We start from the raw sequence: 17,265 nt of genomic DNA, 5'->3' as shown, positions 1-17,265 counted from the left end.
GGTGGAATTCTTCTTTGTTGTATTAATGTATGCCTTAGAGAGTCTAAGCTAGTATCAAACAATGAGAAATACAAAGTGATAAGCCAATAATGTCAGTGCTTCCTATCTGTCAAAAAGCAATAGAATACCATAATACAGTATGTGCAAATGATATTTGATAAATTATGTAGCTTTGACAGTTTCTGAATTTGAAAGGTTGGAAATTATCTCAAATGCATAGCTGTGAAAATACGTCTCTTTGTAGTCATAGATTTAATTTACATTTTCCTTCATTTCCTGTTTGGTAAAATTCTTTGCTTAGGAAAACAGTGATTTATATGCTGTACATTACATATATTACAAAGTGAATATTATGTTTCTTTAGCTTTGAAATTAGCAAAATATCTAGCTAAAAACTGGGCAGATGGCAAACTGCTCACCATTTTTGCCTTTTTATATTGTATTAGCAGGATTACTGTTGCAGCTGTTAAGTGCATTAGCCTATAAGGGAAATGTGTATAAGATGTGTATAAGAAGCTACTCTAATACGTTTGAAATGCAAATGTTCTGTGAAAATTTTTGTATACAAATTATGAGCTTTGGACACTTTGGATGTCACAGTTTCCCTCCAAGGATATTTTCTTCAGATTTTTCCTGATGTTCTAATAAAATCAGACAGAGAGAAGTGATAAAACCTAGGACTTCCTATGAAAGTATGGACAAAACCTGAATGATTGCCCTATTTCTAAAAATTCTGTTTTATTGCCTCTACTAGGGCTTCATTTTTGAATGCAGAGTAGACAATACTGGAGGGGAAGGGCTTTTAGGATTTGGGGGATGTTGAATGATGAAGCATGCATAAGGCTGCATTAATACTCTGTCAAATGATAAGGATTTTTTAACTGCTTGTCTTGGCTCGCTTGCTGGAATGATTCAGTCTTGAGGCCTTTAGCAGGATCTTGCAGTCAAACTTCTACGCCTGGATGAATCCAATTGCAGCTCTTATGCAATGTATTGCTACAGGAGAACACAGCAAGTGAGCTGTCTTTGTCTCATTTTTCTGTGCACTTGGATCCAAATCATTGGATTTACTTAACCCCATGTTAGTAGTGCTCTGTAGTATGTTTAAAAGACAAAAGCTAATTGTTGGTCCAGTTACTTTAAGTGGTGTTTTGGTGTTCCTGATAATTAAATTTTGTTGAAACCACTAGTGTTCAGGTTTGATTTCGTTTCCCCTCGTTATTACACTGTTAGCCCTGAAGTATATTGGAATTTTTCAGCAAAAGCAATAAAAGTTCCCCCCCAATATGGGGGTCGCTCATCACTACAGAGAAAAAACTAATTTGTTTGGTTGGTTTTTAAATCCTGAAAATTTCATAAGGATGCTACTTCAAATTTATCCGTTATGATAAAGTGGCAAAGCTCTGAAAAGCATAATCCTAGAGAACACACAGAGTGCTTGTCATTTAAAGTTAGTTGGGTTTTGTTTGGTTGAGTTTTTTTAAGAGAAAAAGCAAGTGATGTAAAATCTTTCTTTTGGGAATGAGCTTACATACTTCCACAGCTAATGACTCCTATGATCTTCAGGATAACTTATTGCTGCATGTTTACACTGACTAAAGAGTCGATGTCACTGAAGTGTATCTGAAGCTGGCTGAGATTTCAGAGCTTACTTCACCTCTTAATGCTTTGAGTACCATTCAGTGACAGCGCAGAGTCAAATCTACCTGGACCTAAAAAAGGATGTTTCAGCTGTAGAAACTGTATATAACAATCGTACACAGAATTTTCTGTTTATGGTATGTACTTTACTGATGAAGCTGTCAGTTGTGCTTTGATTACTCTTACAGAAAAAAAAATCGTCATCATGATGTAGAGAAAAAGATTAAATCATGAAAACTTGGCGTAGTTCACATGGACAGCTGCACCTCTTAAAAAACATTTCCATCAGAAATTACAGCACCTTTTCTATGGGTGCTTCTGTTGTTGCTGAAGCAAATGTTTCTTTGTTTTGAAAAAAACCCCCATGTCTGTGTAAAAGTGTGCGTTGATTTCTATGGGAAGATGATGGATTTTCATGGTTTAATGTCCCCTTTTCAGGTTCCTCAGCATCACCCAAATCATCTGTTATATCTCCTAGCAGTGCAGCAGCTAGCAGACTGGCTGGACAAGGTTGTGATTTAATTATTCCCACAGGTATCAAAGCACTGAGTGGATAACGCCCTCGTCTCTGCTGACAATGTACTAACCCCTCCACATCTCTAATGATTTGATTTACTATTAGTTGGAAATTCAACTTCTGGGGGTTTTTGATGGCTCTCATTTCTGACTTTTAACAGTTCACAAAGTAACCTCTGCTTTCCTCTCTGTCAGCTGCTTTTACTCTGTAAAATTAGAAATATAACTACCAAATATTAATAATAACAAACAGTTAAAACCCAACTAAAATAGGAGAGACCAAAATCTTTTATTTAGGTTAAAGCTGAAACTTTTGGATTTTTTTGCCAAAATGATCACATATTCCAATCAACTAGACTATGGAGGCAGCCATTAGGAATTCACAACACCCAAACTAGGCTTTGCCACTTGACTCATTTTGTGCCTCTGGGCAAATTACTTAACATCTTAGTCTGTTTCCTCCTGTATAAAAGGAGAAAACTTGCTCAGTTGCCTCATAAGGGTGTTGAGAGGGTTAGTTACTTTATGTTTGCACAGCATTTTGAAGATGTAAAGAACACAGCAGGATGCTAAAGGAGTATCTTGAGGCATCTGTATAGACTTTTTTCCAAAATCTTGCTTACATAAATAACTTGGCAAGACTAAGGTGACTGTAAGTAGCAGTAGGGATTAGAGTTGGGAGTAGTCAGAATTGTACATGAAAATATAAAATGTTCCTTAAAAGTTACTATTTTTAGCAGTTTCTAGTATTTAGGACACTAGGAATTACTTTTGCAAAACTAAAACATAGAATTCACATGATATCTCATACTAGCTTGAAAATGCTGAGTAAGGGCAATTTATGTGTAGTGATTGGCCCTGGATATTTTAATATGTTACTTTAAATCTGCTCTTTGTTGATATTTCCATACTGGTGGTTTGTAGAATTAATTGTTCCTCATACAATGAGCTAATAAAATTGAAATAAGTAAGATATTGACTGAACGCAAATTCTGGAAAGGATGATGCTCACTGGAAAAGATTAAAAAAACCTGTACTTTGGGACAACAGTTTTTATATGCCAATAAATGTCATTTAATGGCCTGCAGGTTGTAAACAGACTTTTAGAATGGCTAAATCCAACAGGATGTTCAGCTGTTGGATTTTTAAAACATAGCTTAAGTAATAAATGTCTCAAAAACTGTTTTAAGGTTGGTTAGTAAAACATGCATTCAGTAAGCTTTGTGCAACCTATTACTACTAGAAATACTGGGATATAAAATATGTTTTATATCAGTTTTAAAATAAGTCTTTCTTTCTGGAAGTGATTTTGAGATCTGCTTATTCATCTTAAGTTCATACTGCTGCTCTGCTCTGCTTTTGCACAAATCTTACATACCTCCTATTAATCCTTTATAAAAAAAAAAACAAACAAAAACCCCAAATCCAAGGCCTTTGCTTTATCTGACACAGGGAGCAGGGCCCAGCAGAAGAGTGGGCCTGTTGTGTTAGCAGATGAAGTAAAGAATCCAGCAATGGAGAAACTGGAATTGGTGAGAAAGTGGAGCCTAAACACTTACAAGGTATGCAAGCTATGTATTTGTGTGTGTGTGTGTGTATGTATGTATTCTAGAAATGAGTTTGCTACTAGGTAGGACCAGAGCTGTATCAAAGTCATCTGTTGTTGTAGTGAGCATAAGCAAGAATGTGTAGGGAGGGTTTAGTTTTCTTCCAAGGGTAGAGTTCTTTGTTAGCCTTTTTAAATCCCTAGTTTTAAGTGGAAAATCTTTCATAGGTATTACTGATTTAGCAAGATAAAGGATGTGCTGTTTCTAATGTCCCCTTCATCATTCAGAATGTACAGATTTCGGCACTAAAGCTTGCAATTAAATCTTTTTGCCATTTTGGAGTTGATTGCTGATACAATAAAATTTTAGCTGAGATGAAAACTTGGTCAGGCCCATTTACAAGTTCTGTATATCTTAACTGATGTTCTGATGTTCTGTCTTGGCTGTTTGTTTTTTCTTAGTGTTGTAATTGTTGTTTAAATTCATATGTATTTTATATGCTGCTGCTTTGTGATCATTTGGGATTTGATGAAATTAAAACAATAACATAAGAATAATGAAAAGGTTCTTAAAGCACACCAGTTTACCAGAAGTGACTCTCATTAAAAAGCCATAAGATAAGGAGCAATTGTCAGGGAATATATTCCTGTCAAGAGTTTTAAACAAAGACAAATTTTGAAAGACAGCTTTTTGTTATGCCTGCAACTTAAATGACAGAGTTGTGGAGAGGTGGTTTGTGCATCAGTCAGATCTATATCAAACCATGAAGAAATGAAGAATCTGTGGAAAAGAAAGTCTGAATCCCTCCAGTGATCTTAAAGTCCGGATAAGGACTTTTTCCCCAGTGAGAATGGGAAGCAGAGATGGAGACATTCTACCCACTAATAAAGGTTTATGCCGTCTTTCTGTTAGAATCAGAAGTTTCCTTTTTTAATGTCTAATTAAGTGGCTTCTAGGTTTTCTGCTTTTCTTGTCATCTAAATTTCGTAGCAACTGCAGAAGTTGCAGGCCAGTGGTATCCTGGGGTACATTAGGAAGAGCACTGCCAACAGGTCAGGGGAGCTGATCCTGCCCCACTGGAGTACTGTGTCCAGTTCTGGGCTTCTCAGTACAAGGGAGATACGGAGCTCCTGGAGTGTGTCCCATGGAGAGCAACAAAGATGATTAAGGGAGTGGTGCATCCCTCTTACAAAGGAAAGGGAGCTGGGTCTGTTCAGCCTCAAGAAGAGACAACTGAGAGAGTGTCATCAGTGTCTATAAGTATCTGAAGAGAGGGTGTCAAGAGGATGGAGCCAGGCTCTTCTTGGTGGTGCCAAGCAATAGGACAAGAGGCAGTGGGCAAAAACTGATGTGCAGGAAGTTCCACCTGAACATGAGGAAGAACTTCTTTACTGTGCAGGTGACCGAACACTGGAACAGGTTGCCCAGAGAGGTTGTGGAGTCTCCCTCGCTGGGAATATTCAAGAGCTGTCTGGATGCAGTTCTGTGCCCTGTGCTCTACGGTGACCATGCTTGAGCAGGGAGGTTGGACCAGATGACTCGCTGTGGTTGGTCCCTTCCAACCTGACCCATTTTGTAATTCAGCTGCTCTGGAGTGTGCTGTGGTCCAATTGGAATACGTGCTATTCAGCAGAAACCTTTCTTTAAAATTCTCTTGTCTGTTCAAGAATGTTGACTCTTGGGATTGAAGCTCTTATACTACAACTAAATGGGACAGGACTTGACCTTATTCTCTCTTTTTGGTACCTTGATTTAGAAAAAAAAAAACAAAACAAAAAATCTCCCAGTGTCTCTCTCAACTGCAAAATGATTCTAAACTCACTGACATGAACCAACAACCAGAGGAGTAGTGAAAAATGTTGGGAAAAGTGGTCTTGGATCCTTGTTCAGAGCAGTTTTTCTTCGGCTGTAGTCTTTGCAAAGTCTGGATTTTTAGATTTCTTTTGTGGCTTAAGCCTCCCTCTCCCTGAACTTCAGAATCCCACCATTTATGGCATAGCAAACAAAGACTAGCACTTTCAGAAAAGTAAATGAATGTTTTCTTGAAATCTATTCCCAAACATGCCCAAGGAGATATGTCAGTTGTGGTCTGTCTAGAATCTCATATTGACTTCTTGTGCGCTCTTTTTTGGAGGAATAGTATTGTTCAGAGACCTTATGAATTCATTTTGAGTTGAGGGAGTATTACGGAAATGGACCTGGAGATGCCATACACTTGAAAGCATAGTCTTCATAAGTAGACTATGTACAAAATGCATATTTAATATGGTTAAGGACAGTATTTAAGTTTGTGGACATAGTGCTTTCCATCAGGAAGATCATGGGAAGAAGTCTCCTCCTTATCTCATAATAGCTAATTGTTCATAGGTTAGAAGATGAAGAAATAAAGGGCAGGAGTAAATGGTTAGGAGGAAGTCAGCACTGAGATTAATATCCCTGCTATTCAATGTACCAGACATTAATCTACAAGTGGAGTTAGTGGTGAAACTTGATGTTAGGAAGTTCTTTAGGAATTTTGTATGAGTAGTTCCTATGCCATGGTGTCTGTATCAGGAGCTGTGAAATCTAAATTATTGGATATGCTCAGAAGCCATTCCCATCTGTGAATGCCTTTGTCCCCGTCACTCTTCCCAGTTGTATGCTCCCTAGTAATCATGAGTTAGTGTCAAAAGAAATTGCCCTTCTTTCCGTAGTCTACTGACAAGATCTTTTTCTGTTCTTTTTTCTGCCCCACCCTTCCCCTTTGGATGAGAAAGAGGTTTTCAGTTTAGCAACAAGATTTAGGCACAGGAAAGTCATGAGTCTTCTTGACTTTCAGCAATTCTAACAAAAAGCATATCTTTTTCTTTTTCATACAACTTCCTAAACTTTGAGGGGGGAAAAAAAAGCAAGCCTGTTTTACAAACCTCTCTTGTAGTGGGCTGTTAGTGGAACCTTTATTTCTGAGACATGCCCAGTAGTGTCTCTGTTCATTTTCAACATATGCAATTTAAAATATATTTCTCTTAAATGTATTTTGGTGGGGTTTTTTTTCTTTGAGTTGTTTTTCTTAAGCTTTGCATTGGGTGACTTCATTTTGAGTAGCATGGTCTTATTCATAACAGTTTTCTTTATAGATACTTTTAGAACAAAGCACAATGGAATTAATGTATGGAATTTTCTTTGTTTGCTAGTGAGACTATACAGCAACTTGTGTGTTCATACTAGTCTGCTTAGAGCTGGAGTAATTCAAAACAGATAGGGGCATCTTCTTTATCTTTCACTACATCTGAGTTTAACAAAGTATGCAGTGTATGTCTTTCCAATTACTGATTTTTCCTAATTTTTCACTGCTGGTGAAACACATTTTTAGGTGTTTTGCTGTAACTTCTGAAGCAAATACCCCTTGGTTGAAAATAATGTCTTCATTTGTAATTTATTCTTTCTTCCAGAAATGTTGCCTTCCATGATTCAGATTTTTCTCCTGCATTTCCATGGAGGTGTGCATGTGTGTGCCTCAGCTTTTTTGCAAAATAGCCAAAATTTGGCCATTGCTTCCATAGTTCCTAGTGAAAGGTTTATTTATGCTTTGAGCACACGTATTGCTAAAGCTGTATTTTGCAATTTCTGTTGGAGACTTTGGTGGTAAACGTGTATTCTATGTTACAATTTGTTATGCTCTCCCAAATTTCTGATGCTTGACAGACAAATATCACCTAGATTAGCTGTGCTTTTTCTTGTGAATTAGTTGAATCTAATTAAATAGCCCAAATAGTCTGTACCTTCTGACCTAAAGCTTATGAATCATGACTAGCTTGTTCTGCTTGATCATTCTGGTGTCTTTCCTGTGTTCATCTATTACATTTAGAAAGAACATAAAAGTTCTAGCAGGTTAAATGTGTGTTTCCTCTGGACATGAGACTGGAATAAACAAAAGTCCTTGAACTGGGAAACCTGGGAAATCCAGTGCTGGTAGTGTATTTGGGGAGTATAATAAAAGGTAGGCTTGGGCATTATTTCACAAAAAAAAAAATAGCAACTTTGCACTTAGTTTAAGTCCTTTCAGAGTAGTTGTGGCCTTGTCTACTAAGTTTATTTCCTTGTAATTTTTGTTTCTGCCATAATTTTTAGTTTGTTTATATTGATTATCTCTTCACCTCTTGGGACCACAGATTAACTTTGAGTAACTTACTATAGCAATAAATAATTCCTGCTTTTCATAGAGAAATTGTATGGCTTTGCTACACATCTGCTTTGCAAAAGGCTTCTCTGTGTCTCAGTCAAGGGAAACCTCAGTGTGCATCTTGGGAGGCTCGCTGCCAAGCTGGGCTTCAATCTCTGGCAGAGGTCACAGATAAGTGGAATGTGGTAGCAGCCTGATCTGTCACAGCCATACACAGGGTGAAAGTGTCTATGGCCTTATAAGAGCACATTTTCTGCTCACTGTGTTAATGAACTGCGAATTTCTAAGAATTTGACTTATGACGGAAAAGGAAGTCTTTCTGAGACAATCATCTCCATTTTATAGACTTGTAAATAAGAAGTGCATTTTAATACTTTTGTGTATTTCTTAGTAGGAGCTCCCAGTTTTCTAGTCAGCTTTCAAAAACGTGCTGAAAACCACCACCTTGTGACTTCCCCCCTAAAAAATACTCAAAAATAACATTTTTGGAAAGCACAGCATGGATGTTCTGGAATTGGATAATTGGTAGACAAAGCCCAAAAGATTACTAACTAGATATTTTTATGCAGAATAGTAATGCTCCTATTAACTGACTTCAATGCAGTAGGCTAAAATGCTTCTTTTAACTTAATGAGATTCACCAAACCTATAAAGAGATAAGTGTTTTTTTACTTGAGAAACAATTAGTTATGCTCTTGATTTGCTAACTTGAATATTCATCTTAGTAGGAGTTGAGACTTGTCCAACTGTTCTTGCTGAGTCCTGATAAACTTCTAAAGAGTGTGTTGTTTTTTCAGTTTGTTGTGCAAACTTATATTGGGAGGGGTGATTGTGAAAGAATTTGTGTGTAATTATACGTCCCTTGAAGCTGAAAATGGGTGTATGCTGTGTTGTCTTGAATATACTTGATTCTTTATAATTTAATATTTTCTCTGCAGTGTACACGTCAGATCATCTCTGAAAAACTGGGCCGTGGCTCAAGAACAGTAGATCTGGAACTAGAAGCTCAAATTGATATATTGAGAGATAACAAAAAAAAATATGAACATATCTTGAGACTGGCACAGACGCTGTCCACGCAGCTCTTCCAGATGGTACATACCCAAAGGCAACTTGGAGATGCATTTGCTGACCTGAGTTTGAAATCATTGGAACTTCATGTAAGACTTTTATAGTGTTAAAAAAATACAGTGGCAGAGATGAAGATAAGCCTAAATGACTTGTGCAGGGCATATAGTAGTTAGCAGCAACTTTTATAAACATTGTAGTTAATAACATATTACGTGCTCTGTGTGTCAAAAGCCTATGTAATTCACTTAAAACTATAGGAAATTATTGAAATTATTGTAGTTCTTTGTTTCTTAAACGTTTGCCTCTAGTTGATGGTTGGACTCAAGAACTGACAACCTTGCTTTGTAGAGAAGATGCATTTTACTATTAATTTTGCTTCTAATGAAATGTCATCAAAGTGTTCCACAGTATTACATAATTTCAATTACAGGATGTCTTTGGGGAATGTGCCTGGGAGTAAGTAGATTAGGGCACATTACTTCACTTGTGCACATTGAATGTGAGTAAATTATTTTTCTGTAGCATATTTAAGCATTTTGATTTCATCTCAAAGTCCTTTTTTAATCAGAATTTTCCTACTAATAGGACTAATCTGTATTCTTATGTTGTCTGGAGTTGCTGAGCAAGAGAGGCAATCTTTAGATATCTGGGCTGTTACGATTCCGTGGTTTAGAAGTTAATGTAACACTGGCACTTTCTGTTGCCAATAATAAAACTGTCTGCTGTAAAGAGAGAAAAGGTAGATGTTGCTTACAAAGTAGAGTAGCTGGCCTGCTTTTATATTGCTTATTCTGTACTTGGAAAGTTAAAGCAATTTGATCCTTTGGAAAACCAGTATTAAGTGGCTTATGATTCTCTAAAACATAGCTGCTGGAACAGCTCAAATTATCTTTGTGATTTTAAAAACATCTTTCTTTTCTTAATTGTCTTTTACCATTGAGTTTTAAGGGAGGAGGTGGAGTTCTTGATTGCACAGAGGAACCTTAAGTGATAGCTAGCTGAAAAACATTGAGACTCCTACATGGACATACAGGAATTTTTAATATTAATCTGACAGATGAAAATCTGTGAATGTAGAGCACTTCTAGCAGCTAAGAAATTAAATTATCTGCTAAAAGAAGCTTTTAATAATCAGTTTACTCTTGACACAAATACAGGCATGTGGTTTGTGGCAAAACTTCCTGATTGTTATGAAATATGTGCTGAAGCTGGATGTTTCTTCCAGAACTTGGATGAAATCTGGCGTCAAACTCGCTAAATGAATGTTGGGTTTTTTCCCATGATTAGCTTATAACTTCTAATGGGAATACTGATCTTCCAGGTTCTTTCAGCATCTTGTACTGGTCTTGGAATTTGTTTCCGTCATTCATCTCTTGTGTAGATTATTGAATGGCGCTGTTGATGAAAATCAAATAAAGGTTTCTGCTGCTGTAATAAAAGTTATCTAACCTGTGCCTCTTGGAGACTTGCCTGATGTTTGTCTCTTTCCTCTTTGTGTTTCCCTGTTTAATCTGTACTGTATTACCATCTGTAGCCTGGCCTACACTTCTTGGATATTTGGATAACGTTGTTGCCTCTAAAACTTGTACAAGGCTAAAAGTAAAATTTCCAAACAGTTAGTCTTTAATGTTTAACATGATAACAATACATAAATTTAAATAAAATAAAAAAAAAATTCTCAAGGTAATATTTCTTATTTTATTCATGATAACAAAATACGATTTTAATGTGGTATCTGCAGAGGTATTATTTAATGTGAATGTGTTGCTGTTTCTCTTTTGGATACAAAAATAACTCCTGGTTCCAGGCTCATGTGCCTCTACTTATATAGACATATGAGTTCCAATTTAATTGACCTGTGCATAGATTATGAAGTGAGTGTACACTCTTGATACAGAAAGGATTTGCTGTCTGTTTCATAAGAGGTATCTGCAGAGGTCATGGACAAAACTCAAAAGTCTGTGTGAAACTGTATGAGCCATTAGAAGGACAGTTTTGTTGGTTATGTTCCTTAGTACTGCAGGCCACTGCAGTCCCATGCTTCTTACCTCCCTCCTGTGAAGTGCTGGTGTTGCTCATTTGGGTCTGCAATGATCTGAGTGAGAGGACGAGCTGGAAAACCGATTGCAGTCTTGCCTGCAGGAGGGAAAAGAGATGGGACTAAGATGCTGAGAGGGGCAGTCATACAGCTGTTATTTCTGTCGGCATGCTCCTCTTTCTTCCCTGAGCTAGGGCTTGTGTTAGCTGCATAGCTGGCAATGTTAGAGCAAAACCAGCTGGAAAATATTTTGGGGGGTTTGTTTTGGTTTTGAGGTTTTGGTTTGGTTTTTTTTCAGCAAAATCTGTAGCTATTTAGCTGGCTGCTTTTGCTATCAAAGCAGCTGTGCAAAGCAAAGGTTATAGATCTTTAGTGGTGTTTACAGGGCTTATTTTACAAAAACTTGCCGTAAGTTCTCTACATTTTTCTTCTTCTTCAGTTGCTCACTTCCACTGCACCTCCTTTTCTAGAGGATTCTTCCCTTACCATTGCCCATTACCCATACTGTCATGAACTTGTTAACATGAAATATCATTTGGCTTTGGTGTTCATTTTCTAGACAGATGAAAGGAAACTGGGAGAATACAGCACTTCTGAGTCAGTTGTTGGCACTGTGGAAGCTTAAAAAGACCCAAGTTCCAAATATGAACCTAGTGTGTTTTACAGTCATTACAACCAGAGATTGTGCTCTTTTGTGAGAACTCCCATCTGTAGAATATGAAGATGCCATATGGATGACATAAATATAATAATTGGATTCATTTGGCATCCATGCATTAGGAAAATCTTTGCAGCCTTGGTCAGCTTACACTGCTGTTAACAAAGAGACATGAACAAACATGTATCTAGATGTGACTTAAGTGCCTTGGAAATAATTTTGCCCTTGTCCCTTTGAAATTTATGGCTGAGCTACATTAAAATTTTTATTTGCTATTCATTAGAATGCTCTACTCTTCAATTATTTACAGCCTATTAAACTGTGATAGATGTTGAGGTTTTTTGCAGTGCTCTTTTCCAGAATGTAAGAATAAAACTTAATAGCTAATTAATGCTGCGTGCCCTTGTGAAGTTAGTTACATTACTGCATTTAATGTAGGGGTGTCTCTGTTCGTATTAAAGCATTACCTAGACAACCACATGAGATGCCAGATTAAAACCCTGCTGAATGACAATGTGAAGATTGCATTAACACTTACTTTTAAGTAACATTCAAGACTTTAGAGTGCAGACAAGTCACATTATAGAACAGGATTTAACATCACACATAGTCACAAAATTGTAAATCATGTTTTACTGATGTTAGAGCAATTTCATAAAAACTGTGAACTGAATGTTGTATTGTAATCATATTGGTTTAATCATAATCATATCCAAACAGAAGTGAAAGAACTGCCACATCTGTGTTTGCATTTTTTTATATAGTTGCTGATGAATGTTATGATTTCAATTGATCTACAGCTTTGTTTTCTCTGCTCTTTGTTTATAGGAGGAGTTTGGCTACAATGCAGATACGCAGAAACTTCTAGCTAAAAATGGAGAAACACTTCTCGGGGCTATTAACTTTTTTATTGCCAGTGTGAATACATTGGTGAATAAAACAATTGAGGATACGTTATTGACTGTGAAACAGTATGAAAGTGCCAGGTAGCTATCTCCTGTGTCTAGCTCTTTTCAATACCAATTAATCTTCAGAAAGCAGGCTTTGTATCAACTTAGTCCTTGTATTGGAGTAACTAACCTGTCAGATAAAAGCCTTATAATGCAGCTCTCATATAATTAGGATTTATGGTTAACTGTAACTGATTGCACGTATCTTCAAATGTTTTGTGAATGTCCTGTTGTAGACTTAATTTTACTTGTTAGCTGTAGAAGTAATTATAGCTATTTTTTCCCACGTGCTAGATTAAGGTGGCTTTTTAAGTAGCGTGACAGTGCAAGATTAACCCTTTTATCCAGCTACATTGCAACAGGTAAAATAATCTCTTTGACTGAAGAACATTTAGTCTTGTGCTTCTGTTGATGCACAATGCATACAATTAACACTTCACTTGTTATGCAGAAGTTTCAGGCTTGGTCAGGAAGGGGAAAATGAAACAGAAATTTCTTAGTGAATAACATTTAGCAGTAGATAATGGGTTTCCTGCCCTGGAGAAGGTTACTTTTGGATGTGGCATAATACTCTAAAGCCAGGTTCCTTTTTCCTGCCAGGGACTTGTGGTCCTTTCTGATGAGTGGTTCCATTCTGATTTTCTTTCACTTAATAGGATAAAGTGTGTTTCTTTTAATTCGACAAAGGATGGAGTTTATGCATATAATTTTTTGTGATTTTTTTTTTTTTTTAGGTCAGAACTTGCAAATCGTTTGATTTTTGAAGTTCTTTTCCCCCTTTTCTATTTGTTCTGTTCTAATGCTTATTTATAAGCAGAATTTTAAGTTATTGTTTTGATAATCAGATAAACTTTCAGGCAGAATTATTACGTGTATATAAGATATTGCTTTATTTTTGACACCAACATATTTAAAAAAAATTATTTCACACATTCTCCAGGTATCCCCTTGAAAATTTATACAAAATACATCTGCTACAATTGTTTTGGTCAGTCATTTTCAATATATAATTCTTAACTTCTGAAATACCTTCGCTACTTTCTGTTCATTAATCAAGTATTTTGTCATTTTAATAAGGCAAATAAATTACAAAGATTCTTCACTTACCTGGTTCATTTTGCAGTGTGAAAACAAGTCACATTTATTTCTGCACCTCTTCTGTCCTGTCCCCAGTTGCACTTTAGCATTCATCTGCTCCCCTCTTCTATCACCTCTCTGTTAGTTTGTTTCCTTTTTTGGAATTCAGCCATAAACTCTTTAAAAAAAGCCTGAATCAGACTGGCAATGAGAATCAGGAAAAGCCCTGTGAATATTACTCCTTTTGCCTCTGCAAATGTTGTATTTTATTTTGGAGCAGTTACACCAACTGAAAAATTGTTTTATAACCAGTTTTTAATCCTGATTTGTTTCCAAGAAAGCATATTTAAAAAGCCAAAAATAGGGCAGTTTGTCCCATTAAAATTGGCTGATATGCTGGGTTCCATTATGTGAAAGCTACAAAGAAGTATGGAAGGAAGAGCGAAGCTTTGGGCAGGGCTGCACCATCTTTTTGCAGCCTGTTTTTCCATAGGACAGACAAATCCTCACAGACCTATTTGTGGAAGAACTATAAAACTGTTCCAGTTAATACACATAGAGAAGCCTGGAGCATGCTGAAAATCCTTTAGGTCAGAATTTGCTATAAGTGAGCTGTTCCTCAAACATCTGCTTAAAGGGGATATTGTGCTCTTGGTGTGTCTTTTGCACTCAACACAAACTCTCCACTGAACTGATTCAACAGAGAAGAATGACCTGAAAAATATTTGCTGTCTTTATCTGGGCTAGTTGTTTGAGATGTCCCAGGAAAGGCTCTTACCACTGAAGCCCATACAAAATTTTGGGCTGAGAACATGTGGCTGAGACAGGAGCAGAAGAGGGAGGGTGGTTGTTGAGGCAGTCTTATACAGTATACTTCAGGGTGGATTTGCTTGATGAATAGGAGGAGGAAGAAAAAACTTGCCTGGGTTTTTTATTTTTTCTGCCCTTAACTGTTTTGTTCATCTTCTGTTGTACTTGGCCCTGTACATGAGGTCAGTTTTGAGACACTGCCTTTAGATTTCTTTTTTCCCCCCTCCTCCTCTTTCTTCTCAGGATTGAATATGATGCTTATCGAACAGACCTGGAAGAGCTGAATCTTGGCCCTCGTGATGCAAACACTCTGCCAAAGATTGAACAATCACAACAACTGTTTCAAGTGCATAAGGAGAAATATGACAAAATGCGTAATGATGTATCTATCAAATTGAAATTTTTGGAAGAAAATAAGGTAAGCTACTACTTCTGATACTATGTTTAGGAGTTTTGTGCTGTAAGTTGCTGCTTTCTAGAAATATTTTAGCTGTTAGATCTTAAAATGTATATTAATTTAAAAGTAGAACAAGCAAAGAAAAGGTGAATTTTCTGAGTTCCTGCTGTATCACTGGAGGATACACTTTTAGAGCAGGCAGCCTTAGAAGACCCTAATCAAGCTGCTCCAGCTACAAATGACAAATATTATGGCAACAAGTGTCTTGTTGATACAGAGTCTCAAGTTTGGAAAAGCATTACTTTTCCAATTTACCACATGTAATGGTTAAATGAGTCATAGAACTACTGATTTAACATTCAGAGTAATACTTACGTTTGACAACACTATCATGGAAGTTATGCACAAAGAAAGTGAGAGAACTATGAAGAGGCTTCTTCAAAATTAGGCTTTCTTTAAGGTTTTGAACTGAGCAATACAAAATTTTGTAATTAATGTCCTTATAGTTTCTTAATTTTAAACAGGACTCTTGTTGATTTAAAGGAGATTTTTTTTTCCATAAGTGTTTATTTCAACCATACCATTTCACCTCTTCTCTCTTAATGATGGGATTCCTACCCTTCTTATTCTTCTATCAGGCAAAAATAGAACTGCCATACAAAACACAATTTTAAACTGCTTTCTTTGATAAACAAGTCCTTTTAAATTAGTCTTTCAAGATCTGATTTTTGTTCATAGTCATGGTAAATGAAATGGTTATCATGTGACAATAATTCCTGTGTCTTCATAGGGAGGAAAATATGATTAAAACTTACATAGGAGATAGTAGGTTGTCATTTTGTCCATGTCTCTCAGTGGATTAATGTTTTCAGTATGGATGGATTCATTTAATTTAAAAATTTGAACATAGGTAACAACTGCCTGTCAGAGAATACAGGACTGACCCCCGATGATAACACTAGCAAACCATGCTCCTTGCATGGAAGGAGGCAACTTCAAGGGAAAAATCATGGAATGAGCTAAACCAATTAAAGTGGATTATAATTCTTTTGAATATTTTATCACATATGCAGTTGCATCAGCTACTTAGAATAAAGATGGAAGTCAGGGAAGGAAGAGATAAGAGGAAAAAAGTGGAGAAAATCTACAAACTTTTTGGTTTCCAAAACAATATATGCTTAAAACATAGCTCCTGAGCACTGTTGCTTCATATAGGCATTTGCATTAGGACCCCCTGATCTGGAATCCCATAGGCATTAAGAGTTGATAGACCAGATCATCAGGTGATTAAAATCTGTTGTTCTTGCTGAACTAGTAGCCCATTAACTTTAAAACTGAAAAAAATCCATATGGAAATTAATTTTCTTGAACAAGCTGAAGTCTAATCTAAGTGCTGATACTGTTGCTTAAATTAGAAATGCTCCTAAGAACTGAGTTTTAAAACTATGCTAGCTTGAAAACAGGTATGCTGAAGTTGTCTCTTCCCCATCTTTATTTTCATCTTTTAGTAAGTTGTTTGCTACTGTACTTCTGTTGAAATTGTTTGATCCTTTCAACTCACATCTGTAGAGGAATTCTGATGCTTAAGCTCAAATTGATTGAAAATAACACTTAGCTTGCTTCCTCATATTTTCCATCACCTATATAACAAACAGATCAATTTATGTTTATACAGATAGGAAAGCTTCAGAGTGAAATAATTTTATTTCCATCTTGTACAAAAAAACTCTTTATAATTTTTTTAAAACTGAATTAAATAGTTTAGGGAACACTAAAGAAGTTGTCTTCCTAGTGAGTCTTGAATTAGTACAAGCATCCTGTTAGCAGTCAGAGCCTACAAATTTTGTTTCTGAAAGAGATTGTTTTTTCCTTCCTGTCTTTTACACTAATACAGAGGGGACTCTCACATGCTTAAACCTTTCTATCAGTGGTTGACATTTGTCAGCTTTGACACTAGAGATGTAAAAATATTTACTAAAGACTGTATGCAGTTTTGTTCCCAAATAAAAAGTTACTTTCTTTATGATTAAAAATTGACTTAAATATAATTATCTATTGAGAGCTTTACTGAGGTAACCATTACTTTGGTCTTTTCTATTTAATGTGTAGGATGACATTTTGTCATCATGGCAATAGTTTGAAATGAATAAAGGAAGTACCTTACCCTGTAGTGTAGGAGTAGCAATAGGATGGCTTGTGCCTGCCTTGGAGAAGGGCATAAATTGGAGAAGCAGTGGAAATGATGTGTTGCTGTTTCGTTGGAGCCTCTGTACTGAGACGCAGAGCAATGGCCTTGGACATAAAAGCTCAGTCTGTGGTTTGCAAATCCTTTGCTTCCTACAGCTGAGAGCGCTGGCACAAAAGCACTGCCTTTTACACTTCAGCTGCCTTTCTGAAA

The 17,265-nt window shown here is 36.4% G+C and overlaps 1 protein-coding gene across 3 annotated transcripts in view; it reads left to right on the top strand.

Moving 5' to 3' along the window:
- Positions 1 to 17,265, top strand: part of ARFIP1 (ADP ribosylation factor interacting protein 1) — a 36,765-nt gene that overhangs the window by 15,705 nt on the left and 3,795 nt on the right. The window contains exons 4-8 of one of the 3 annotated variants that reach the window (XM_008933161.3): positions 2,080 to 2,175; positions 3,610 to 3,719; positions 8,805 to 9,026; positions 12,462 to 12,619; positions 14,714 to 14,888. In XM_008933161.3, the coding sequence (XP_008931409.2) occupies positions 2,080 to 2,175; positions 3,610 to 3,719; positions 8,805 to 9,026; positions 12,462 to 12,619; positions 14,714 to 14,888 (761 nt within the window). The remainder of the gene's footprint in view (positions 1 to 2,079; positions 2,176 to 3,609; positions 3,720 to 8,804; positions 9,027 to 12,461; positions 12,620 to 14,713; positions 14,889 to 17,265) is intronic. The other 2 variants (XM_008933163.3, XM_018071721.2) reach the window with 2 other exon arrangements.

This window comes from Manacus vitellinus, unplaced genomic scaffold (assembly GCF_001715985.3).
Source record: "Manacus vitellinus isolate BGI_N305 unplaced genomic scaffold, ASM171598v3 scaffold_0_pilon, whole genome shotgun sequence".
NCBI classification, from domain to species: Eukaryota; Metazoa; Chordata; class Aves; order Passeriformes; family Pipridae; genus Manacus; species Manacus vitellinus.
Note: the sequence above shows the minus strand (reverse complement) of the source record. Positions and strands in the feature narration are given on the sequence as shown.